This window comes from Nicotiana tabacum, chromosome 17 (assembly GCF_000715075.1).
Source record: "Nicotiana tabacum cultivar K326 chromosome 17, ASM71507v2, whole genome shotgun sequence".
Lineage (NCBI taxonomy): Eukaryota > Viridiplantae > Streptophyta > Magnoliopsida > Solanales > Solanaceae > Nicotiana > Nicotiana tabacum.
The window spans coordinates 3,611,839-3,639,362 of NC_134096.1; the positions used below are offsets into that span (position 1 = coordinate 3,611,839).

The window sequence follows — 27,524 nt, forward strand, 5'->3', positions numbered from 1 at the left end:
ATGACTAGGGATTCTACATTTTAGTATAAGAAAGGTAAGAAGAACAATTTCAAATTCACATAAGGTACTCTCAGAGTGAGTGTTACAGTTGTGGTATTTTTGAAGGTGCTTAAGAAGAATACAGTTGCTTATGGGCCGTAGGGCGTTGTGGTTCTATGCTAAGGTTTGTAGGGTGAGTTGTGGTTAAAGATCATGGTATTTTAGAAGGAAGAAGTATCAATCTGAAGACAAATTCGTAAGGGACTCGGAAAAAATAGGACAATTGGGTAGTAGGTTGGATTAATATGGTAATGAATATGATCAGTTCTTTGGGGTGCTTATGATGTGGGGGTTTTCTACAGGTACTTTGTGGCAATACACCTGGACTTGGCGACCTACGTGGCTTGGTCGAGTTAGAGGAATTTAGTTTTAAGGGCTTGATTATGTGCAAATGGATTACAAAGTATTCTTGATGGTTTCTACCGGTGTGGAGAACGTGTTGTGTATTGTGATTTCCTCCTGAAAAAAAGCAAGAGAAAGGTTTCTAACTAAATGGTATGTAAATTATTGGTGACTCAAAGTTGATAATAAGATTCTTGTGCTTTTCACATGATGGCAAGATAGATGTTATGTGTTATACGAAAGCTAGATTTTTATGTACAAGGTGGCAGTACAGTCTTGAAGAGAAGGTAACGAATGTTGGACAATATGGACGGTTTCAAATAACTAAACGAATACTATTACTACTTGGTGTTGTATGAGAAAAGGGCGGACTTTAGAAGGCGCATTGTATTTTGACTTACGGATGTATAAATTAGTATTGCGGTACTCACATGGTTGATAGACTGCTGATATTCAAATTTTGTCAAGTGGCACGGAAGAACTTTTAAAGTATTTCTCGTGGGATGATCGTGTATGAGAGAGGTGTTAGGCATTCGGGCGGTGGAGATGGAATCAAATATGGTGATTCGTGTGTTCTATGGATTTGGAGATTGGGAGTTCCTAGGAGCAAATTGTTTCATGGTTGTGGACTGTGAAGTTGTGGCCGGAGCTAGCCAAATGATAAAATATGTTATGATTCAGTCATTATGGATTTTCAAAGGGATTTTTTTTATCTATTTGTGGGTAACACGAGTTGATTTGAGGGTCCATAGGTAGGCCCAATTAAGATGTGTATTCTACATCGAGCCGGAATGGTTGGCTCCATACTGCTATTATTGAGGGATGTGTCATTTGGTTGATGTTGAACTTATTCGTATTCTCAATGATATGTGAGTTACTCCTTTATGCCACGAGGAGTTGTGATTCATTGTTTATGTGCACAGATGGTGCGTTTCTATTTGAGCTTTATAGCAGAATTTGAGTGTGATGAGTATTTGGGTATTGCATGATCGATAGCGTAATGGTTATGTCCTTTCAAGTTTTGTGTGGTATTTTTTTTATTTGCCTCTTCGTCGTTATTAATTTGGAGCAGGGTGGCTCGGAGTATATAATATGAACCTCGTGTTAGAATCGGGTGATGGTTCTACGGTGTATGATGAATTTTCAGCGTTTCGTTGTGGCGATACTTGTTAATCTGGTGGGGCAGTTCTCTTATTTGAGTCATTTCCATGATTGTGTACATTTGAATGTTGCATATTGGTGCACGGATAGCACGGGTTGTGGCTTCGAGTTATATTGGTGCGGTATGTCTGTGGAACAGTTATGTTTAGTAATATAAGGTCATTGGTCCTGGAATGGGTACTATCAGGTTTAATTTCGGTATATTCGGGAGTATAATATTAAAAGTTGGCTCAGAAAGTGATTATGGTTCTGGTTGGGGCGAGAGAGCTCCGTGACTTGTTGATCTGATAAGGGGTTCTGAGATTTCTACGTGTTTCTTTTATTATCAATAGTGTACGAAGGTTTTTGGATGAAGTTTGGTTCGATATGGGGTTTAATACTAGTACTTGGTTGGTTTTGGAGTAGTTATTGTGATCAAGAATGGTGCTACGAGCATCCAAGTTATGTAATATGTTGGGTGATTATATTTGTGGTTATAGTTATAGCTCGATGCAGCTTGTTCGGACTTATGCAGTGTGTAGATGTGAGATTTAGGTCTTGAAAAAAAAAATTGGATGTTAGAAATTTTACCTCATGGGTTTTAGGCTAAGGTTAAATTAACGATTTTCAGTTATATTGTATGGTCAGGCCTATATAGAATAGGGTGACGTGAGATCACCTCGAGTATGTGTATGGTAAGATGGAACAGTGATTTGATGGCTTGGAAACAACTCTTGGCACGTTCGAGGATGAACGTATATTTAAGTGGGGGAGAATGTAACGACCCGATCGGTCATTTTGAGTACTAAAAACTCGTTTCCCTATTTATTGCTCAAATTGGGCTTTACAGTTGTTGTGTGACTTGTCGGGACAATTGGTTCGGGTCCGGTGAGGTTTTGGAATGAATTGGAACACTTAGTTCCAAGGTTTAAAGCTTAAGTTAAAATAGTGACCGGATATCGACTTATATGTAAACGACCTCAGAATTTAATTCTGATGATTCTAATAGCTCAGTATGGTGATTTTGGACTTAGGAGCTTATCCGAAAAATTATTTGGAGGTCCATAGTGGAATTAGGCTTGAAATGCTGAAAATTGAATTTTTAGAAAGTTTGACCGGGAGGTTGACTTTTTATATCGGGGTCGGAATCCAATTCTGAAAATTTGAATACCTCCATTATGTTATTGATGACTTGTGTGCAAAATTTGAGGTCAATCGGACGTGAATTGATAGGTTCCGAAGTCGTTTGTAGAAACTAGAAATTTCAAAGTTCATTAGGCTTGAATTGGGGTGTAATTCATGGTTTTAGCGTTGTTTGAGGTTATTTGAGGGTTCGACTAAGTCCTTATGATGTTTTAGGACTTGTCGGTATATTTGGTTGAGGTCCCGAGGGGCTCGGGTGAGTTCCGGGGGGTTAACGGATTATTTTTGGCCTTGGTGAGATTACTAATATCTATTGCTGTATTTTTTTGATTTTCTCTTTCGCGTTCGTGAGTGGGCCCTCGCATTCGCAAAGAGAGTTTTTTGAGTGTGAGGTTTTGTTCTTCGCGTTCGCGAAGGGGAGGAAGCGAACGCGAAGGTATGGTCTGTGTGTGCATCGCGAACGCGTGAGAGGTGTCGCGTTCGCGAAGATGAGTGAGGCGATGGGGACCCCGAGTTCTTGTTCTACGCGTTCGCGAGGTGGTGGTCGCGTTCGCGAAGGTCTGAGCTGGTAAAGTTTTGCGTTCGCGAAGCCGTGGTCGCATTCGCGAAAGGTAATATTTGCAAAGCTTCGCATTCGCGAAGCCACGGTCGCGTTCGCGAAGAGTTAAATTTGTGGGCAGTCGAGTTGTGCTTCGCGAACGCGAGGGACCTGTCGCGTTCACGAAGAAGATAGGCCTAGACAGAAAGTTTAAGTTCATAAAATGGGACTTCGTTCCATTTTCTATTTTTAACGATTTGGAGCTCGGATTGAGGCGAATTTTGGGCGATTTTCAGAGAAAACAACGGGGTAAGTGTTCTTAACTCAATATTGATTAAATTATCCGAATCCATGGTTATTTTTATCATTTAATTGGTGAATTAAGTTGAAAAAGTTTGAAAACCCTCTTAGTTTAAATTGAGGATTTGAAGGTCAAGTTGTGGTCGGATTTGAGTAGTTTTGGTATGGTTGGACTTCTGGTTGAATGGGGGTTCGGATTTTGTGATTTTTACCGGATTCCGAGACGTGGGTCCCACGGGTGATTTTTGAGGCGCAATTTCAGATTTTTGGAAAATATTAGTATTTTGATATGGAATTAATTCCTATAATTTTTGTGGGCTGAATGAAATTATTTTGACTAGATTCAAGCCGTTTGGAAGTTGATACGCGCATAATGGATTTCTGGAACATTGTTTAGCTTGCTCGGCATTGGATTTGGCTTATTCGAGGTAAGTAACTCTTCTAATCTTGGAGTTGAGGGTATGAACCCTGAATATATGTATTTTGTGAATTGTTGGGAGGTGACGTACATGTTAGGTGACAGGCGTGTGGGCGTGCACTATAGAAATTGTGACATAATTATTTCTATGAAATTTTGTAGTTAAATGATCTTGGCATTTTCCATGCGATTTTATGAGTTAAAGAAATTGAGCTTAAAAGCATATTAAAAATCATGTTGAGGCTATGTGCCAGTATTATTGGGACCCACAGAGGTCATATTATTGTGACATATTTATTTTGAATTGACAATTCATACTCAGTCATATTCATTTCATTGCATATCATATCTCAGTCTCTGTTGTTATTTATTGATACATCATATCATCATTTTGGGCTATTCTCATGACATTGTGAGCCCATGAAAGAGAGACTGGAGAGATTGATGACTGAGGGAGGCCGAGGGCCTGGTTGTGAGGATTTTTTTGGGCACGTGAGTTGGCCGTGTGGATCTATATATTATACTATTGCCCGTGAGTTCGCTGTGCAGATCTATATATTATACTATTGCACGTGAGTTGGCCGTGCGGATCTATATATTATACTATTGCACGTGAGTTGGCCGTGCAACATGTGAGTTGGCCGTGCGGATCCAGATATTATTATAGCACGTGAGTTGGCCGTGCGGATCTAGATATTATTATAGCACGTGAGTTGTCTGTATGGATCCAGATATTATTATAGCATGTGAGTTGGCCGTGCGGATCCAGATATTATTATAGCACGTGAGTTGTCCGTGCAACACGTGAGTTATCCGTGCAGCACGTGAGTTATTCGTGCTTATAGCGCTTGGGCTGTAGGAGCCCCTCATGAGTCTGTACACCCCCAGTAAGCGCAGTCGACTATAAACAGGGATCGGGCTGCACGCCGCAGCGGGTATTGTATAACGCTGAGTGATTGAGTGTGCTGAGCACAGTGAGAGAGAATGCGAGACAATGAGATTGAGTACTCTGAGAGTGTGAGTACATGAGTGAAATCTCTGAGATACATTGCATTGACATGCACACATGATATATATGCATAGAGATGTGTTTTCCTCATGCTGTACGATATCACATTATTCATAATTTCTCTCACATATTGACAGATGGGCATAGTGATGCATTTGTTTTACACTGGTTATCTGGGAAAGAAAATGAGATATTTTATTTATTATTGAAAGGATTTTGAAAAAATTTCTGTTTTCAAACTTATTCATATTTTTGGTAATTTCGGTATACGATTCGGGTTTTCATTGATGTACTTGAAAGGCAGAACTATTTTCAGAAGTCATGATTTAGCTGAACATTTATTCTTGAGTTACTTATGGTATTACTTGTTTAATATTGTTATGAACTATTGTTGGTCATGGAAGTTTGACTCTTACCTTGGTAGAAGCTCGTCACTACTTTCAACCTACGGTTAGGTTTGTTACTTACTCAGTACATGGGGTCGGTTGTACTGATACTACACTTCTGCACATTGCGTGCAGATGTTGGCTGTTGTTGTTGCTGTGCTCGATGGTTGCGGGACTTGAAGATGTACCTACGTTCCTATTGTAGCTGCCTCTTCTTCAGGATAGCCTTAGATTCATAAAATCTCTGTTTATGTATTATTCAAACAGACTATGTATTTATTTCATTTTTGCTTTGTATACTCTATTCTTAGAAGCTCATGATTTGTACTACCAGTTTTTGGGGAATGTATAAGATTAAGATATTTATTCACTTAAATTACTTTAATAATTATTATTGGAATTAGATAATTGAAAGTTGACTTACCTAACGGGTTGGGTTAGGTGTCATCACGACTAGTTAGATTTTGGGTTGTGATATATTTCTGATTATAAATCTCACAATTATAATTTTGAAATATCTTGATTTTGAACCAAGCGATTCCTTAGTACACGAAAGAGTGAAGTGGCCAAAATATGTACTATTATACTCCCCCCATTTCAATTTATGTGAACCTATTTCCATTTTAGTCTTTGCCAAAAAGAATGACTACTTTTCATATTTGGATACAATTTACCTTTATGCAATGATTTATAGCTACAGAAAATAAATGTGCCTCATTTTACACCACAAGTTCAAAAGTTTCTCTCTTTTCTTAAACTCTGTGCCCAATCAAATGAGTTCACATAAATTGAAACAGATGGAGTATTTGTTTTGAGGCAAACTGGGGCACATGAAGGACTTAGTGTCGGCTGTAGGGGGACGCCACAAAAGCAATTGCTTTAGGCCCCCTAGAATTGAGGGCCCCAAAAATTTTAAATTGTATACTACGTATTATATATCACACAATTATTAATAAAAGATACTAGCTAGATTTTATATTTTTTGGTTTGGGATGTGATAGAGGTTATTCAAATGAATAACTTGAGTTAATGAATATATAATATATGAAAATAAATAATTTGATGATGACTTTGATAATTAAAGAACGAATTCTCTTGTAGTATCTTTTAGAGTTAATTATTTCTTATAAAGAATGGATTAGACATTTGTTTTATCGAAATAGGCTTGAACTATTTTAAATATATGAAATTATATTGGCCTCTATCTAGTGGTATAAAATTAAGATTATTAGATTACAAGAATTTATAAAATATTATCTTAATCATCATTATATGTTTCTTATAAAATATTATGTTAGTCTTAGTGAGTAGAATTACCAAATATTTACAATGGTGAGATCTAGTGGGTAAAGAAATAAATGATCAATTTACGTACAAGATGATGGGTATACCATTTGTTTGCAATAAATTTTTGTAGAAAAATAAAACTGCAATCACAAACAACAATAAAGAAAAAAGGATTTTATTGATAAACATTGCGAGTTACAACTCTGTTTATCCCTTGATTCTTTCCTCTGATTTGTTCTACGTGATTCGAGGGCCTTAGCAATGTATTTCTCGAACGTAGGACTTTGAGCAAGACATATTTGACATGCCTTTGTTCTCTTAATGAATATTCCAAGAGTTTCATGAAATTTCGGAGATCTCTTATTTGATCTCTTTGTGCATATTTCGAGAGTTTATAGAATTGCTGAGATCGTCTTTGAAGGACATATGTAGCCTTATTTATAGGCATGAATTAGGGTTTAAGTGGAGTGGCCACCAAGAATGGACTCATAATATTTCAAAGTCGTCTTAAATTTATGATTTATCTTGACCTGTTAAAATTTCAGATCTACAAATGCCCCCCTACTTCAAGGTTTGTCGAAGTGTAGGCTTGCTAAAACTTGAAGACGGGACTTGAAGTACCCGAACATCACAATAGATAATCTTGAAACTTGTAGTTTTTGATTTGCAGGAGGAAGAGATGAATGGCAGAACTGGTCCCACTGGGCGTGCCAGAATTTGTTTGCAATAAATTTTTATAAAAAAATAAAACTGCAATCACAAACAAAAATAATAAAAAAATAATTTTATTGATAAAAATTGCGGGTTACAACTCTGTTTATCCCTTGATTCTTCCCTCTGATTTGTTCTACGTGATTCGAGGGACTTAGTAGCGTATTTCTCGAACGTATGACTTAGTTGAACAAGACATATTTGACATATCCTTGGTCTCTTAATTAATATTTCAAGAGTTTCATGGAATTTCGGAGATCTCTTATTTGATCTCTTTGTGCATATTCCGAGAATTTATGGAATTGCTGAGATCGTCCTTGAAGGACATATGTAGCCTTATTTATAGGCATGAATTAGGTTTTGGGTGGTGTAGCCACCAAGTAACCCTAATAGACTCCTAATATTTCAAGAGTCATCTTGAATTTAGGATTTATCTTGACCTGTTAAAATTTTAGTGTTTACAAATACCACATGCTTCAAGGTTTGTCGAAATGTAGGCTTGCTGAAACTTGAAGACGAGACTTGAAGTACCCGAACATCACAACAGATAATCTTGAAACTTGTAGTTTTCGATTTGGAGGAGGAAGAGATGAATGGCAGAACTGGTCCCACTGGGCGTGCCAATTTGTTTACAATAAATTTTTGTAGAAAAATAAAGCTGCAATCACATACAACAATAAAGAAAAAATGATTTTATTGATAAATAGTGCGGGTTACAATTCTGTTTATCCCTTGATTCTTCCCTCCGATTTGTTCTACGTGATTCGAGGGCCTTAGCAGTGTATTTCTCGAACGTAGGACTTTGAGTAAGACATATTTGACATGTCCTTGGTCTTTTAATGAATATTACAAGAGTTTCATGAAATTTCGAAAATTTCTTATTTGATCTCTTTGTGCATATTTCGAGAATTTATGGAATTGCTGAGATCGTCTTTGAAGGACATATGTAGCCTTATTTATAGGCATGAATTAAGGTTTGGGTGGAGTAGCCACCAAATAACCCTAATAGACTCTTAATATTTCAAGAGTCGTATTGAATTTAGATTTATCTTGTCCTGTTAAAATTTCAGTGTCTACACCATCATTACAAAAAATAAAAATAAAATAATATATTAAATTTTACTCCTTCTGTTTCAATTTATGTGAACCTATTTTCTTTTTAGTCCGTGCCAAAAAGAATGACCTAATTCCCTATTTGGAAACAATTTACCTTTATGCAATGATTTATAGTCACACAAAATATATATGTCTCATTTTACACCACATGTTTAAAAGTTTTCTTTCTTTTCTTAAATTTCGTAATCAATCAAATAAGTTCACGTAAATTAAAATGAACGAAATATTATATAAATTTAGGATCTTTAATTGAGGTTTGATTTTAGACCATCGATTTCGTTGAGCCACGCGAAAGAGACTTTGCTCCAATTATACGATTGCAACGTGCAAAAGATACACAATATAAGAAAATGCCTACTTGTAAAAAATATTTTATCCAGCGACGTGACCACTAGATGAAGAAGAATTATTGTTCTTTTTTGTTTGTTTATAATTTACTACTAGGACATTTTATATTAGACTATTCCAGATTGATTGTGAAAGCCTCCTACCATGCTTGGTCTCTAGTATGATAAATTTCTTCCGTATAGCCTTTGTTGAATTTTTTGCTTGTGCTTAAATTATTTTTTGGGGTATTTCAATCCTTTAAATTGGTATCGAAGCCTATGTGAGATCTGTCAAAACAGGTATGAGATCCTAAAAATATATGGATATTCTATCACTTAGTTGTCTCATTTTATTGTGTTTGATGGTAAAAATAATTTTGAAACTTGGTATCAACAGATAAAGAATTTTTTAAATATTGTTGGATTATGGTCCATTATTAACGAAGGATTTGAAAACTCTAGAAGGCACAACATTGATGAGTAACACAACTACGCAGTTGAAAAAAAAAGACAATTGGATTGTGAGTGCGATATTATCTTGCTATCAAGGTCAAACTGCATGTATCTAACAAATCTTGCATGCAAAGTAATTAAACGAGCCCTGGACAATGTCGTATATTACCACCTAAAATCCACCCGAGGTCCCTGGGACCCCGACCAATCATACCAGCCAATCCCAAACCATAATACGGACCTGCTTGAAAAACAATTATACGGTATAGCTTTTCCGACATCTTTTTGTGATATATGGCCATGCGTAATATTCTTCTTAATATCCTGGAAATTTGCTGGCCCACTGACCACCTACTCCTAATAATTTATACGAACGCAAAATTATTGACTTTGTACGCTTTGTTTAACCAAAGTTTATTTAATACTCTCTGCGTGTGAAAGGCTTAGAAAAGTCTTTGCAAATTGAACACAACTTTTCTTTTTCTTTTTCTTCTTCAACTATCTTGTATTTAAGTTTGAAAGTGAAATGGATGATATCTTTTTATTCTTAATTAGAAATTTTCGATTTGAGCACATGAATCCGAATAAGTCATGTCAATAAATTTCAAATACTAAATGATTATACTAAAATAAAAGTAACTTAATTAGTCTAAACCAGTCGACCAGTAAATTCTAAGTACTAAAGTACTTATACGAGAAAACTTGACCTAATTAATTTGATCTCTACCAAAAAAATCTTTATTTTCAAAATACGAATTTGAAGTCTCTATTCAAATTAATTGAATCAGTAAATTTTGAATATCAAAAAAATTGGTCAAGTTAATTAAATATCTATCGATTTATTATTTTATTTTAATAAGTGTACTATTCCTCTAATGCATAATTTCTCATAAAACAAAGTAATAAGTGTACTATCTCACCACACTTGTCGGGAAAATACAACTTTCAACTACCACTACTTTCCAATAGGTCATTCTAGAAGGAGGAAATAAACTCTATATATACAACACACACATGCCTTCTACTCATCATTCCACGTTTAATTAATCTCTTTCTAACACAAAGTTTTCCTCACTATTATTTTTTCTCACTATTCTCTTTCTTTAGCAATTAGCAATAACAATGGCAATCAAAGTTCATGGCCCTGTTATGTCACCTGCTGTAATGAGAGTCGTAGCTACCCTCAAAGAAAAAGAGCTTGATTTTGAGCTTCTTTCTGTTAATATGCAAACTGGTGATCACAAAAAAGAACCTTTCATTTCTCTCAATGTAAGTGTAAATCTTAATTATTAGTCTTGTATTTTCATGTCTTTTTTATTTTAATTCAGAGACAATTACTGTCAAAATTTCACTATAACAATCAATCATGTCTCTATAATAACACTTTCTCAAAGCAAATATCTTTTTTGGGACCTATCTTTCACGTCATGTTATAATATATGTTCTAAACTTCCAGTGACCTAAAAAAGTCCGAAGAAACGAGGCTGTTACATAGGTTCCACTATTGTGGGTTTAGAGTAGATCTATGGATGGATTTAGAATTTTAAGTTTATGAGTTCTGGATACCGCAGAAAAGTTTGATTATTGGTTCTGGATAATTATTTATGCATTATTCAGTGAATTTTATAACACAAACACAAAAAATTTAGCCGAAGCTACGGTGTTTTGTCGAACTCATAGCTAAAAGCAGAAATTTTCAATGGAAAAGGCGTGTGCAGATAACCTAAATCTGCTCTAATTAAGAGTACCTATACTTAATTTTTTTTTATTCATGCAGCCATTTGGTCAAGTTCCAGCTTTTGAAGATGGAGATCTCAAGCTTTTTGGTAAGTAACAATTGCACGTTTGATCCCTCAGTTTTTTATGGTTTTTAATTTTGGTGCTTTTGATATTTCATCAAGTATACTTAACTTTGAATTTAATTTAATTATATGTTATTGGTCCCTCTACGTAGAAAATATGCTATTTTTATATCATTTTCAGAACTATATATCCCTCAAATATATATCAATAGTGCAACTTTAACATTGACAGATGAGTAATTTAGATAGTTTAGCCGATAATAATTCGTTAAATTTGTGAAGACTCACAAGTAAAAGGATCAAAAGGGTTCATATTAATTAATTGAAGGTTGAATATGTTTAACCGATATCATGAGGATCAAAAATCACAATGTATTAATATTTCAAGGACTAAAAGTGCAAATTCTTCTTTTGATAATATAGCTTTCCTTTGCCACAATAGCACTACATTATCTTCTTATATTAATTTGTCATGTTGATATACCCAACATGATTTACTTAGAAATTTCATTGATATTTCACATATGTATTTATGTTTTGCGTCGAAAATATATTGGATTCATTAGAACCCATTCAACATGATCAAACGCCTCTGAAATAGACTAATTCAAATTTGCTATCGCACAGAGCCTAGTAACGATAAATTGCTCCACCATCTTCTTTCTTGATTTGTCATGTTCATGATATATGAAATATTGCTAATTATTTAGAGTCGAGCAATTACCCAATACAAAGCACACACATTATTTGTACTGTGTATATTGATGAGAAGAAAAAAATTATTATGTAAATTTATTAAGTTGTTGAATCCCTTGAACTCATAGAGAGTTTCTTTTATAAAAAAAAAAAGAATTTGATGAAATTTCTGCCTCCGCCACTACACACTAAAGAGGAAGTGATCCAATCATTTATTTCTTGACTTGTCATATATTGATATATGAAATATTGCTAATTATGCAGAGTCAAGAGCCATTACCCAATACATAGCACACACATATGCAGACAAAGGAAACCAACTATTAGCCAATGAGCCCAAAAAAATGGCAATAATGTCAGTATGGATGGAAGTAGAATCAACAAAATTTGACCCTATTGCTTCAAAGTTAAACTTTGAGTTAGTTGTTAAGCCAATGTTGGGAATGGTAACAGATGATGCAGCAGTTACAGAGAATGAAGAAAAATTGGGCAAAATTCTTGATGTGTATGAATCAAGACTTAAAGATTCAAAATATTTGGGTGGTGAGAGTTTTACACTTGCAGATTTGCACCATGCCCCTGTTGTGCATTATTTAATGGGGACTAAAGTTAAGAGTTTGTTTGATGCTAGACCTCATGTGAAGGATTGGTGTGCTGATATTTTGGCTAGGCCTGCTTGGTCTAAGGCACTTGAGTTGCACAAACAGTAAAATTGATATCAAACTCGTTTGGGATTGAGGCTTAATAGTTGTTATGGACTATGAATCACCAGGTTAATAAAATTGGTACGGAGGTGTAATAGTTATTGTTGGAAAACTCTTGTTATTGTGTTTGGTTTTGAGTGTTATTGTATTGTAAACGTTTCGTTTTTTGAAGAAGAAATCTCCCATTTCATCTGTTGTTTTTTGTTACAGTTATGACTGTTGAATTACATGAAATGACGACATATTTTTTTTTAACTAGTGTTTTGTACTAAAAAATGATTTTTTCTTTTAACTTGTTCGTTTTATTAAATCATTAGAGATTTATTATTTTCTTTCAATTTTAAATTTTGTTCCATTGAGTTGTTGGCCGACTACAGATTTTGAAAAACCAAATTTCTAAATAATCTTTTCCAATTTCAACCACTCGTTTTTCTGTCAACGTCAGCAAATATTGCCCAAATCTCAAAAAGTGAAAAGCTTTATAAAATTAAAAAGTAGATAGCAGTATAACACTGGGGGACTGAACCTTTAGAAATTAAATGTCTCATTCGTTAAATTTAAACTTACTCCCTCATTTCCACTTTAATTAACTTTTAGTAATTTTTATATATATTAAAAAATTTATCTTTTAATATTAATTAATAATAAAATTGATCATATTAATCTTTTTTATCATTTTAATTTGTTCATTAAAAATATAACAAATACTCCGAGACTCTTACTCAAAAGACAACTTTAGTAAAAACAAAGAAGTTTGATTTCTTTTTAATATCTAGAACAAAAAAAATATCAAAAAATTAATTAAAGGGGAGCAAAAGAGTATAAAAATCCTAGTTGTGACTTGTTTATTCTATAGTAAAGTAGCCACTTGCTATTGTTTTAGAAAGTTACATGAATTTGTTCGCTCTCATCATTAACTCCTATTTTAGATTAGATGCATAATTTTGGTACTTATTCGTCAAAAATATAAAGGAAAGGTCTGAAATTTTGATAGAACTTGTTGAAGTCTATTACCAACCTCATATATAAAATTTAGCAAATGAAGGTAATTGTCTCACCCTTATTGAGGAAGTTAGAGATTAACATCATATCGTGTTCATTCAATTATTTTGACAAAATAAACAATTCTTAAAGAAAGAATCAATACATTATGTTGGCCCCAATCAACATTTGCACCACTCAATAACATGACATGAACCTTTCTTAGCTTACTTTTTCCCTTTATAATTTTTTTTATACACGTATTATACTCCAATAAAATAGCCAAACAATTTCTCAATGGTCAATATTAGTAACAGCAGGTGAGAAGCTCCTGTAAAGTTTAACTAAAACATTAAATGACGCTTAACTGATGAGTAGGGGCGGCAAATGAACGGGTCGGGTCGGATACGGGTGGATCGAAAACGGGTAATGCAAAAAACGAATAAATTATCCGATCCGACCCATATTTAATGCTGATAGAAAATGGGTTAACCGGCGGATAATATGGATATTCATATTATTCAGGATTTCTTGAATATAATCGTTTTTTGGAGAATTCCTAATCTCTCAAACTTGAGCAATTCTCAATTTGAGTCTTTACAAATGTAAAAGTTATACCCATCAATTATCCATTGGTTATCTATTTTTTAAGTGGATAGTATGAATCCTATCCATATTCGACCTATTTCTAAAAAGTTTATTATTCAATCCATTTTGTCACCACCTAAGTGTAAACTAGCAACCTAAATGGACAAATCCATTTGTAGCCAAAAAATAACACCAACCATCTATTTAGTGGAGTTTTGAGGACTATACTAATCCAGTTACAAAACAAAGAATAGTTTTGAGCTGCCAAAAAATACACAATGCGCATCCGGGGAATCGAACCCCGGTCAGTACCGTGGGAGGGTACTATGATACCACTACACCAGATGCGCTACTTGATAGCCACTGCAACGTCATTTTTAAAACGTCCTAATTCTTTAGCTACTCCAATTAATAGTAACTACTTATTCGACTTACTGGGTCCCCACTTTTGAAATTTTCATTATCAGTAACACCAAAATAGAATGGAAAATCAATTTTTACGGGTGTCCTAATACCTCCCAGTCCTTGAATTTAATACCACTTTCACAATATAAGTGCATTACACGCGCATGCCACATCAGCATCATGTGTTTTTAACTTCTTCTTTTTTCTTTTTTTATTCACACATTTTTTTTTGTCTTCTTCCACACCCACCACCAAACCTCCATTACCACCAATAACACCACCATCAAAAACCCAATCACCACCAATTTTACTAGTCACCACCAAATCTACACCACCGATTTCACTATCAAATTCATCATCATCAATTCCATCAACCATCATCAAACTCGTTAAATTGTATATTAAATTGACGAATTTCTGTTGCAAGTTAACGATATGCTCAAAATCGATTTCAAACGAACCCATTTACATCAAACACCACAAACCCATTATACTGTATGTCAAATTGACCAATAGATGGTGGTGGATTTCCAAATCACCACCAATTTCATAAATATATTACACTTCAAGAGATTATATATTAAACAGAATCTTTATTTCTCTTTTATCACTTCTATTAAAATGATTAATATTTTTTTCTTTTGTTGTTGCAGGTTCTTTAAGGAGAATAATATTTTGAGGTGAGTCAAAATAAAAAATAGGTAATTGAAGAAGAAATAAGTGTGCAGTGAAGACAAAGATTAAAGGAGAAGAGACAAGGAAATCTAGATTATAGGTGTGAAAATGGAGAAGAAGAGATAGGGCGTTAAGGAGAAGAAGGGTTTGGGGACGTGAAAGACGATAAGGGGCAAGAAAATCTGTCTTTTTGTATAAAAAAGAAAAATCAAAATTTATGATTTAATTTTAGTAATACACGCCCATTTTTTATTTATTTGTTTTTATTTTGCCACATCAGCTTTTGGGTGGTATTAAATTCAATTTGAATAAGAATAAAGAGGTAATAGAACGCCAGTAAAGGTTGAGCGTGAAACTGATTTTCTTGCACAAGTATAGGATATCTTAGTTATTTTCCCAAATGGAAATGTAAAGAATAAGCCAAAATCATGAAAGATTTTAAGCCTCAAAGTCCTAGAGTCTACGAAGCAAAGTAGGCATCTTTTCGATTGAAAATCCAGACTATTTTATTCACAAAGTAACGTCACCAAAGATGAACATAAAATATCATCGTTATAAAATGTTGCGACCTTTCTATACTTATTCTTTTGGTAAGTAGCAAGTACTATACTTTTTAGGCAGATTGTACCTTTGGCATCAAATTGCCTGCATTAAGATTTGTATACCTCTGGCTATCTGTACAAGAAATACTCTTTTTCCCACTACCACAAAATGTGTAAAAAAGGAGCTTTATTTGTTTAGATTATTTTCTATACAGAGTTAATTACATCTATGGCGATATACTGTTTTCTATTCTTCCAATCCCACATTTTAAACAGACCAAACACCATTTCAGCAATTAGTACAAGCCCCACAACTCAAGCACAGAAACATAGTTCCTGACTCAAGTGGATAAAAATTATATATGTCCGCTCACGTGAAACTTTAATGCTCAATAACCCTATCTACTTTTAGAAAACCGAAAGTACAAACTTATAATAGTGCAAATATTTAGGCTAACAGATAATTGCAATTAGCACTACTTATGCACTCATGAGCTAGGCGTTGCTTCTGCTTTTCCCTCTGCAGCTTCACCTCCTACCTTACTGTTTTGTTCTTTAGGTTCTCCCTCCGCCGTCTCTGAAGGCTCTGTGACTTCTTCCTCTGATAAAAGAGAAAAGATCATATTATAAGCACAATGAAGAAGGAACTCTCAAAACTAGGATGAGCAATCCTTTTCTCTATTGCAGGACAAGGCAAGGCAGAGTCTTCTGGTTCTCACATTTCAACAACTTTAGGAAAAACAAATATCACCTTTAGTTACTGAATAATATACTTAATCGATGACTGTAACTCTAATATCATAATTTTTTATTTTTATTTTTTTGGTGGGGTTGGAGTGGTGTGTCATTACCTAAACAGGTGAACAAACAATTTGGTTTAAGGACTCTAAGCCTATTGGAAAATAATAAGCGGTTGCATATCATTATGGCATTGTAAGATCAACCAAGTATTCCCCATTGAACTAAAGCATATCCACAAGCAAGAGGAGGACGATCATCATTATTTTCGCATAATAAAATAGTAAAGTATAGAAATTCTTATAAAATCATATCAAAGGTGGTAAAAAGATTTCTTAAAGTTATATCTTTGTGACAAATCCAATAACTTCAAGCAAGGCAGTGGTGCACTACCATCCAAAGCAAAATTGCAAGTGTAAGCATTGGCTGTCATTCTTGGTACGAGGATTATTCATGCAAAACATGAAAATTCCTGCAAGTGTTTCTACATTTTTAAACATTGATAAACTTAAAGCTACATGCTTGAATAGGTTTACAATCTAAATCCACCCACCCCACATTCTAAAAGGGACAAGGAACAAAAATTGGAAGAAACGGGAATAGAGAAGGAAAAAAGAAACGGTGCAAATAATCTATACTTTGAGAAAGAGTTATCAGCGATTCAATGAAAAAAGCCTAAAATTTAATCACTGTGCATGAAAACATACAGAGTCTATCCATGCCAAAGAGATGCCATGAAATTCATTACCTTCATCGTCACTGTCATCGAGGTCATCCCCCATTGCATCATCTCCAAGTCCCATGCCACCCATGTCCCCGAATTTCTACAAATTATCAAAGTGGAATCCTCAGAAGACATCAAATTAAATGCAGAACAGCAGATTATAACTGAGCAGGTTCTTACCGAGAAATCCATCGAATTCATGTCGAAATCACCAGGAGCAGCTTAAAAAGTCCGAGGCAACAACAATGTTAGATTTCTTCTTCAGTGTATGTTGCTAAGACTCTTCAATAATGTTGCCAGTGCGTGTCTTATCCTCCAAAAATAGTGCAGTTTTGGAGGACCCGACATGGGCGGCGGCATTTTTGGAAAGTTCGAGCAACATAAATAAATATGGTTGAGGAGGGATTTAGAAAAAATATGAGATAAGCTGTACCAGTGTCATTGTCATCATCTTCGTCCACCCACTTATCCCAATCTACTTTCACGTAATGTGGTGCTTTCTCATCTCCACGCAACAATTTATTCCACCATTTCTTCTCTGATTTTTCCAAAACGCAGAAGATATTTCTCACGCCAATATTTATTTTGCTCTCCTTCAATATAAAATTGCAAATTACAATGCAATGGTAAATAATACCGGAGAACAGCATAGCAATTATACTAAGAAAACGCGCAAAACTAGTAAGTAAATCCTCCCACTTCCTACATGTTACTCTCTTAATCACAACTAAATTGTCTAAACTGTTGTTTTGGTTGGTTATATTTTTCTTTTCATTCGACTTCTATTAGTACAAATCAAATATCACTTTCCATGAGTTATCCTTTTGATCCAACTTCACCATCAAGATTACTCGAGAAACTGCTTTATCCAAAAGAAACCATTTTTCTTGAAAGTACGAGGACACTCAGTCCTTTGATCAATAAAGAGGGACATCAGGAAAACTTTACAGGCAACACGTCTCACAAATAAATCAGTCCATGAAATTGTTTTGACAAAGGAGTTCAAACAGGCAAGAAGTAAGGGTTGCTCTTTGGTAAGAGAGCTCAACCAAGACATTAGGACTCAAGTCACGCCAAGGGAGCAAAGTGGGAAAGGGCTACTGTTGACCCCTGGGGTAAGGAAATTCAGGGGGTAGGTTTCGCAATATTAGAAAAAGGCACTCAATCCAGCTTTGACTATCTACAGATTACAGAACTCAAACCACGCAAATACACTTCTCTTTTTACCTCTGTTATATTGATGTGTAGGCAGGCACAGGTTTCAAGATATTTTGGATATGCGGAATACCTTTTTAACATTGCAACTAATGATCATATTTTTATGGGTGGAATTTTGCTTTGTAAAGCATCAACAGCAGGCTCTCACTTTATCTCAGATTTCAATCTACCAATCTCTTTAACCAAGAAAATAATAACAGAATGAACATCATTATGCAGTTCAGCTTATCAAGCCTCCAGACTAACTTTGATTTGCTTAATAAGTAAGCAATAAACTCATTAGCCGTTGAAATTTCTTCTGCTTCTTTGAGCTAATTTTTGCAGTTAATACTTCGTCTATCCATTTTGGTACTTTCATGGGTTGAGCACTGAAGAATGGGTGACACACAAAAAAGCCCAATCCCAACTATCTAATAGATTAGATGCAACTACGGAACTAATGGAACCTAAGTTATAAATCCTCTTTGTTGGAAATTTAGGTTCAAGAAACTAATGTACACCAGTTTCACTAGATAAACTCACACTAAACATGATTTGCTACATTTCTGTCATAAAATTATCTAAACATGCCTCATTTCAAAAATATATCATGCATAAGTAAGGTGTCCGTAAAATTCAAACCACAGTAATATATAACATCCAGCAGCCATATCGAAAAAAATCTCTTACCTCAACGTTAATTTTATCAAAAAGCTCAAGTTTCAACTCGTATGCATGGCTTTCCGGCCCAGCTGTAGCAGAGAAGGTAAAAATTCCTTCAGGGTCCAGATTTACCTTTGAACTTTTAGCATCAGGTAATTGCACAGTGAGATACACCACATCTGGTCTCTGGGCCCACTTCACTTGTGGATGGCGGCTATGAATTCATAAAGAAGAGGGGAAAAGAAGAAGCAATTTTTAGCCAATAGCTCATCCCAAAAGTGAAAAAAAATGTGAAACAAAATTGTCTGCTGTGTCAATGAATGTCCCTTCCAAGAGGTAGTGTTTAGATGCACTCAACAAGCCTATTGAGTGAACAATGATATAAATGAGCAGATACAAAAATGCAAAGGCATTTGTGCACATTATAAAATTAACAAAATATTTCCTATCGAGCAGAGGTTACAAGGAAAATAAAGATGCAGAAAAGTGGCATCACCGAAGTCATGCGAGTATTACGAGGAAACCCTTATGGGATTTTTGCATTCGTCAAAGGGATTTTTTTACCGTATATACCAAAATAACCTTACTTAGTTTAAACTATTAAGTAATATATAATGACTTTCGAGGTGAACTTTTATATTTGGTGAATGATTTTGTGATATATTTAAATCATCTTGAAAGAATAAAGTACTTTCGAATTTTATCTTTATATTTTACTTAAATAAAAGAGTTAATACCCTAAAAACCCCTTAAGCTATCACATTTTTGTCAGTTTTCTACTTAAACTATTCGGTGTCCCCAACCCCCCCCGAACTATATTGCCGCTCGTAATAAAAAAACCCCGTCGCTGACCTGGCATAACATATGTAGATACTCGCTTGGGAGCGTGTGATAGTTGAAAAAAGCCATCAAAATGGCCCACCTAACAAAAAAAAATGGCTAATTAGCCTAATCCTCTTTCAAATGTATTTTTTTAAATAAATATTCTCCTTATTTCAATTATATCCATTTTTCTTCATCATTTTTTCACCATTCTTTCTTATGTTTTCACTTTTCTTCTTCATTTTTTAACCTTTTTTCTTCAGTTCTCCATATGGGTTTCCTCTGGAAAAATTTCTCCCTCTATTGTTTCCTCTGAAATTATTTATTCTCTTTCTTGTTTTAGTCTTCTTTCATGTCTTACACATATTGTTGCAAGAATACCAATTTAAATCTTTTTATTAAACTCAACACCTTGTAAAGAATAAAGTTGAATATCTTGAATCTTCTTTATGTAATCTGGAATTAGAGAATGTAATTGCTGGGCAATTGATTTTTTATTTGCGAAATTTTATTTTGTGTAATCTTTTTTATGTAATACAAGATGACTTTTAAGAAATACAACAATATATGCCTTTATTTATATTTTAACTGTGCTACAAAGTGAATATAAATAAGGACTTATCAATTGGAGTCTAGCATAAAGCACAATCACAATTAAAACTAAAATTAACACAGTACATTAGATATTATTTTGGCCAAAACTCCTAGAATTAATCAATCATTCGAGAGTAATACATAGTTAGACAGACGTACCTTTAAAAGTCCATACATGGGGTTTTAATATATAGGGGAATATAGTTCGGGGGGTTTTTTGGGACACCAGATAGTTTAAGTAGGTAACTGATAAAAAAGTGATAGTTTAGTCGGGTTTTAGGCTGAGTTAAATAGCCACGTGTAGTGCTAGATGGCACGTTTTTTAGACAATTAGGAGCGTGTACTAGATGCACCTCTAAGAATGCAATGATGAGATTTTAATATGAAAGGCAATATAGTTCAGGGGGATTTTGGGGATACCGAATAGTTAGGAAACTGACAAAAACTTGATAGTTTAGGGGTATTTTAGGGTATTAACTCTAAATAAAATAAAAATCTTGATTTTGTCCTTCATAATAAATATTGGTAAATATTTATATACTTATATAATATTAACTATTAATTAAATCCCTTTATGTCCTTACTCATATTTTGATACTTGAAAACACTTTTTGAAAAGCTTGGCCAAACACAAATTATTGCTCAAAAGTACTTTTCAAATTGATAGGCCAAACACAAACTAATTTTCTCCGACAGTACTTTTTCTGAAAATACTTGTGGAAAAAACACTTCTCAAAAAAAAAAGCTAATCTTTTCAGTTTGGCCATGCAAGATATAAGGCAGATGGAAATAAACTTGCCAAACTCCTAATTTAATTTTTTATTATGAACGGACAAGGCAACTCAACTGACCAATAGTTATAAAGCATATGTCAAAAAACAGTCCAAACTCCTAATATTTCATCTGTAACAGATCATTTTTGAGTATTATTCAAAATAAAAATTTACATGAATCAAAATTCTCATCAAAGAAACAAAAACACTTAATGAATTAATAATCAGACCTCCGAAGGAAATATCAATCAATTACAACTTAAATCTCAAACTAGTTAGAATATTCTAGCCCCGGTATCACCGTTATTGAAAAGGAAAAAGAAAAAAAAACTATACGAACACTCTGTATTAAATCAAATATGCATTTTGAAATGGTATAATAAAATGCAGTAAAGTACATATTACCTCATCGTTGTAGTTTAAGCGCTGAAGAAGGAGAAGTGAAAAACCTAGAAAGGCAGAAACTGTAGAGGCACAGCTGGTAGTAATTTGCAAAAGTGATGAGTACCTACCAACTGTACCAAAGTATTCTAGTTTTTTCTTAAACCTCCGAGGTTTTGCTTGCGTGTGAGACTCGAATAACAGTACGATGGGCTTCGATGTTCGGCCCAGTAGTATTTGGGCCCTTAGCAGACTGATGGATCAGTTTTCTCGTCTAGCCCAAGAGGCTTGTGTTAATAGTAGAAATGACACCAGGTAGCCACTTTAAGCACCTTTATTTAAAATATATCCAATCCTTAAAAATTATTTATGTAATGAGGTTGGTGTTAATGGTATAATTCAGGCACTTATTTGGTTTTTTATAAGGACACATTTTCATGAATTTTTTATATATGTAATGAGGGCGTTTTAACATATTATTTATAGTTAGTTTAGGATTTAATGAACATCTACCGTCAATGTAATTTATTTTTAGACTATTAGTAAATTTTAACTTGTTACATTTGTGTAATGTAGGGACCTTTACACAAATAGTAGGCTCGATTTACTGTGTGTTTTTTCTAGTCCGTATACATAGATTATACACTTATTATATATATATTTAATTAAAGTGATTGGGTGGGAGGCAAAGTACTTAATGGAGTATGCATGTTGTTGATATACACATCAAAGTAACAGTTTCTGTCCTTTTCTGGCATCTTATTCCAGCGAATTCTATTCTCTATAATCTTTTAACTATCTAACCAGACATTGAATTGGATTCCATTACGATAAGAATAAAACAAGATTGCCAAACCTTTATCTTTCGTGTTGATCAAATAACCATTTGCTTTGCCTTTTTCATTAAATATCTTTTCAGTTTATTCAGAAGGGAAGAAAATATTATTATTATCAACAACAAAAAAACAGAGATTTTTTAAAATTAATTTATTGAATTCAAGAATGACAACAACAGAGGAGAAATCAGTTATGGTTGTGGGAATAGAAGACAATCAACACAGTTTTTATGCATTGGAATGGACTTTGGATCATTTTTTTGGAACTTCACCTTCTCTTTTCAAACTTGTCATTGTTCATGCCAAGCCTTCTCCTGCTTCTGTCATCGGCCTCACTGGTCTAGGTGCGTATTGTTAAATTTCCTCCGTTCTATTTTATACTTACGATGTTTGACTAGACAAAAAGAAAAATTCTCGACACGTATCAAAAATATTCTTAGAACTAGTAGTTTATAGATGTCCTGACACCTTTATGGTTATAAGAGTATGTCAAACTTGACACCTTTATGTTAAGAGCAAAGTAAAATGTTTTTTAATTGAAGAGTTTTTTGACGATATAGAAAGATGTCATATTTTATCAAACTAAAAGAAAGTGCCATGTAAAATGAAATGGATTGAGTATCTTTTTACATGATGAAGTTTGATTGGATCGTTGGAGGCATTAATTTGACTGCTGAATTTTATGGTTGAGTTATAATTAGCTAGATAATTCTCTGTTCTCTCTAAGAGTTTAATCTTTTAAAATATAAAAATTTTACGTGCTTGATTCATGTGCCCGCGTGTGAGGAACATTTGAGACATGTGATCAAAATTCAAAAGTATAATCTATCCTGGGGCGTATCTATAGCAAATAATATGAGGCACGTGAACTCATGGTCCATCCGCCAAATTAGGTATTTTATGTACGTATTTTTTAGAATTTGTCTAGTATTATGTATTGACATCCATGCTTCATAAAGGTTGAATGATGCACTTGGTTCAATACTAATTATTTCTCCTCCTTTTTTAGTGGTGCACTCATGTTCTCGAAATCCTAGATCCGCCTCTGGATCTATCTAACCGTTATTCAGATGAGATTGTCATACAATTCAATTTCACTGATAATAAAAGAAAATATTATGATGATGGTTGAAAAGTTAGTTAGATTTTGAATAAATAAAGTAATTAGTTTTGAAGTTCCGAAATTAGTACTATATGATAATTAATGTTACTACTGAAATAGTGTCTAACAGGAAAAGTTTCATATATACTAAAAAAACATAGGGAATATATATATATATATATATATATATATATATATATATATATATATATATATATATATATTATTTAAAATAATATGCAGCATCTAAGTTGCTCTCATCACTGGTAGCTTCCATTGGTGTTAAATTTCTTCCTATTCTTATAGTTGTTCTCATAACCGGTGTGGCAGTATCTATTGGTCCGACCATATAGTAGTCATCATCAGCTCGGAATTTTTAAAGGACTTCTACTGCTAGTGAGGGTGGATGTAGCATAAAAGCGGCAGGGTCATCTGAATCCATACTTTTGACGCGAAGTATAAATTTATATGTATATATTCGCTAAAATTGCAACAAGTAATAGATATGAACCCATAATTTTAAAATATAATGGTTCAACATTAAAAACTTTAAAAGTTAAACTTATTAAATTAAATCCAGGATCCGCCTATGGTGAGGAATATTGACTAGAAATTGGGCGTCTCGTGATGTCTTGATTTCTTTTTGATGAATTGTAGGCAGTGTGGAAATCTTGCCGTCGTTAGAAACGGATTTGAAGAAGATTGCTGCAAGGGTTGTGGAGAAAGCTAAGGAGATCTGCACTGCAAAATCCGTAATTGGACTCTTTATTCCTTTTATTTAAAGACTTAAAGTTATATATATTGCCATCATCTCTCTGTTGAAAAATATATTTTTATACGTCACTTATAATCCACTAATAGTGGTTGTATTATTAACTTTTTGCAGGTGAATGATGTTATAGTTGAGGTCGAGGAAGGTGATGCCAGGAATGTCTTATGTGAAGCTGTAGAGAAGCATCATGCCTCTATTTTAGTTGTTGGTAGTCATGGTTATGGAGTTTTAAGGAGGTAAATATTCTTCATGATCTTTACGCAAATAGCCTCCCGGGTTTACTATTTACTTCTTTTTGTCGGTATACATAAATTATATACTAATTATATACTGTTGGGCAGTTATTTAGGTTAATTCTTCCTATTTTCTTTTCTCTAATAAAATGAAACGAAGAACGATTTTCTCTGTTTCCTTAGGATGGATAACAATTGAACAAGGACTTAAGTTAATATAGAAGGATAGTATAAAAATATTTTACCCACCAATATGTATGTCAGGCAAAGCACGAAAAATGATTGATCAAATTCGTGGATGTTACTACGACGAAACGATTAGAGCTCATGCCTTTTCCAGCATGTTATCCCATTTAAAAATTGGTGTATTATGCAGTAGCAAATATTAGTTACATATATATATATATATTTACTTTATACGTGATCCGATTATAAATATATATTTGCCACGGTTACTACGTAGAACTTAAAATCCTTGATTGTGCAGGACTGTTTTGAGCAGTGTAAGTGACTACTGCGCTCATCATGCCCACTGCAGTGTTATGATTGTGAAGAAGCCAAAGCATAAATCCTAAGGTATTTCTACTTAGTATCTGATTCTATTTGAGTGAACAAGTTTTAAAGGTTACAAACATGTCATCATTTTCTCCAATTTGTGGAGGAGAACTCAGTTCACTGTGTGTATTTATCCAACTACTTGACTCTCAATTTCAATATTTAGCTATTTTAAGGTTGTAGTTGTTGTGTAACATACTGGTGGCAAAAATTCGTACTCTGTAATAATTCACAATGTTATGTATGAAATAAGAGACAGTATATGAAGCCAGCTTCAATAGTGAGTGTACTGTAACATTTAAACTCATCTAAATCTGATATTTTATAAAATAAAAACAAAAAAAAGCACTAAATGTTCTATATATTTTTTATCAGTATATAAATTTCCAATATGATTAAAAGACTCTTTAAGAACGTTGGATTAAATTGTTAGATATGAAACAACTAAGATTAAGGGAAAAATGATTTACTGCTAAATTTAAATAAAATAGAAGATTGCAAATAAATTGAATAGAAGATTACAAGTTAAAAAAAAATAAAAAAATCAATACACTTGAATACTCAAAAATAAATCTTATATTCAACATTATTTACACCATAAAGCAATTCTAGTACTATTCCACTCAGAAAGATTTGACACCTTTATCACCAAATGCCTTTACAAAACCAATACTGATATATGAATGTATTGAGAAAATATGAATGAAGGAGATCTAAAAAGGTAATGATATACAGACTGCACTTTACAAGAATAATTGCGCATTAAAAATGTTTGTATATTTACTTGAAAAATCATAAATTATTTTAATCATGAATTAATTGTTATAATAATTATTTCTTTCCTATTCTTTGACAAATATTAATTCCTGCAATAATTGTTACATGTTATTTGATTTATGTGTATTAATTGCTACTTGACATTTAGCATATTTAACATTAAACTGCCTATTTTCTCCATGATTTCCTAAATAAATTGCTATTTGTCATTGTTTGTTTCATAATTAAATCATAATTATTGTATGCTTGTTGTCTTAAAAAAAACTTTATATTAATTGTTGCATTCATTGGGGTAATTTCTTCTATAAGAATTGGTAAATGAATATATTGGAGGAGTGGGTTGCACGTCGCAACAGAATTGATGGAAATGAATATATTGGAAGATTGGGTTGCACGCCGCAACAGACTTATTAAAAGTCCATATTGGAGGATCGGGTTGCACGCCGTAACAGACTTATTAAATGTCCATATTGGAGGATCGGGTTGCACGCCGCAACAAACTTATTTAAGATCTCGATATATATATATATATATATATATATATATATATATATATATATATATATATATATATATATATATACGATCGGGTTGCACGCCGCAACATAATTAATTAAAATAAATATATTGGAGGAGCGGGTTGCACGCCGCAACAATATTGTGAGAGCGGGTTGCACTCTGCGATGGAAATTGATGGAAATGATAATTGGTTATGACTGTTGGGTTGACTTCAATTATTATAAATGAGTTATCTGATTTATTTCTATTTTTTATTGTTATTACTAATATTGCGTATAGGTTAATGTAAGTGACCCGCCTTAGCCTCGTCACTATTTCGTCGAGGTTAGGCTCAACACTTACCAGTACATGGGGTCGGTTGTACTGATACTATACTCTGCACTTCTTGTGCAGATTTCGGAGTTGGTCCCAGCGGCGTACCATAGACTTGCTCGGATTTCAGCTATTAGAGGAGACTTGAGGTATAACTACACGACGTCCGCAGTTCTGAAGTCCCCGTCTACTTTACCTTAGTTGTGTGTTTGTTTCCAGACAACTTTATTTTATTCAGACCTTTATTTGTATTATTCTAGAAGCTCCTGCACTTGAGACACCAATTCTGGGATGGTATTTAGACACCGTTATTTTTATGGATTATTCACTACATTTCAGACTTTACTTCCGTATTTATTTCTTTGTTATTAATAAATTTAAAAATTATTTTAAAATAAATAATATTATTCTAACATTGGCTTGCCTAGCAAGTGAAATATTAGGCTCAATCACGGTCTGAAGGTGGTAAATTTCGGGTCGTGACACTCTAGTTGATTTGTTGAGATCTGATGTAGGGGTATTGTTGTGTCCAAAAGTATTTGGTGGAGGATAATGAGGAATTTGTGATAACCCAAAATGTCATCGTTAAATTTAATAATTAATTCTGTATTCTAAGTCCTTGAAAAGCACTATTTTATCATTCCTCGACTTGCGTGCGCAGTCCGTAAAATTTTCTGGAAAGTTTTAATGTGAAAAATGGATTAAAAAGTAAAATAGAGCCTTAAAACTCAACTAAGTTGACTTTGGTCAATATTTTGAGCAAACGAACCTGGATCAATGTTTTGACAGTTCCGGTAGGTCCGTATCGTGATTTGGGACTTGGGCGTATACCCGAAATTTAATTTGGAGGTCCCTAACTCAAGTTATGACCATTTAACGGAAACAAATAATTTAAGGGTTTTATTCCCTCAAGTCAAGGTTAACC

The 27,524-nt window shown here is 33.7% G+C and overlaps 3 protein-coding genes and 1 non-coding gene across 4 annotated transcripts; 2 read left to right on the forward strand and 2 right to left on the reverse strand.

The window, feature by feature from the left end:
- Nucleotides 1-10,233: 10,233 nt before the first annotated feature.
- Nucleotides 10,234-12,665, forward strand: LOC107794811 (glutathione S-transferase). Its single transcript, XM_016617344.2, has 3 exons — nucleotides 10,234-10,477; nucleotides 10,986-11,034; nucleotides 11,971-12,665. Exons 1-3 carry the CDS (start codon nucleotides 10,331-10,333, stop codon nucleotides 12,414-12,416), a joined length of 642 nt encoding a protein of 213 aa, XP_016472830.2. The 5' UTR covers nucleotides 10,234-10,330; the 3' UTR covers nucleotides 12,417-12,665.
- Nucleotides 12,666-14,258: 1,593 nt separating this feature from the next.
- Nucleotides 14,259-14,329, reverse strand: TRNAG-CCC (transfer RNA glycine (anticodon CCC)). Its single transcript has one exon. It is a non-coding gene; the product is annotated as a tRNA-Gly (tRNA).
- A 1,444-nt stretch (nucleotides 14,330-15,773) lies between these two features.
- On the reverse strand, nucleotides 15,774-21,654 carry LOC107794812 (uncharacterized protein OsI_027940). Its single transcript, XM_016617345.2, has 6 exons — nucleotides 21,518-21,654; nucleotides 18,951-19,137; nucleotides 17,497-17,656; nucleotides 17,244-17,284; nucleotides 17,088-17,163; nucleotides 15,774-16,202 (listed from the first exon to the last, which is right to left on the reverse strand). Exons 1-6 carry the CDS (start codon nucleotides 21,520-21,522, stop codon nucleotides 16,090-16,092), a joined length of 582 nt encoding a protein of 193 aa, XP_016472831.2. The 5' UTR covers nucleotides 21,523-21,654; the 3' UTR covers nucleotides 15,774-16,089.
- Nucleotides 21,655-22,367: 713 nt separating this feature from the next.
- On the forward strand, nucleotides 22,368-26,930 carry LOC107794813 (universal stress protein A-like protein). The gene is made up of 5 exons (XM_075233879.1): nucleotides 22,368-22,673; nucleotides 24,089-24,183; nucleotides 24,318-24,439; nucleotides 24,924-25,012; nucleotides 26,681-26,930. The coding sequence occupies exons 1-4, from the start codon at nucleotides 22,496-22,498 to the stop codon at nucleotides 25,009-25,011; spliced, it is 483 nt and encodes a 160-aa protein (XP_075089980.1). The 5' UTR covers nucleotides 22,368-22,495; the 3' UTR covers nucleotide 25,012; nucleotides 26,681-26,930.
- The last annotated feature ends 594 nt before the right edge of the window (nucleotides 26,931-27,524 follow it).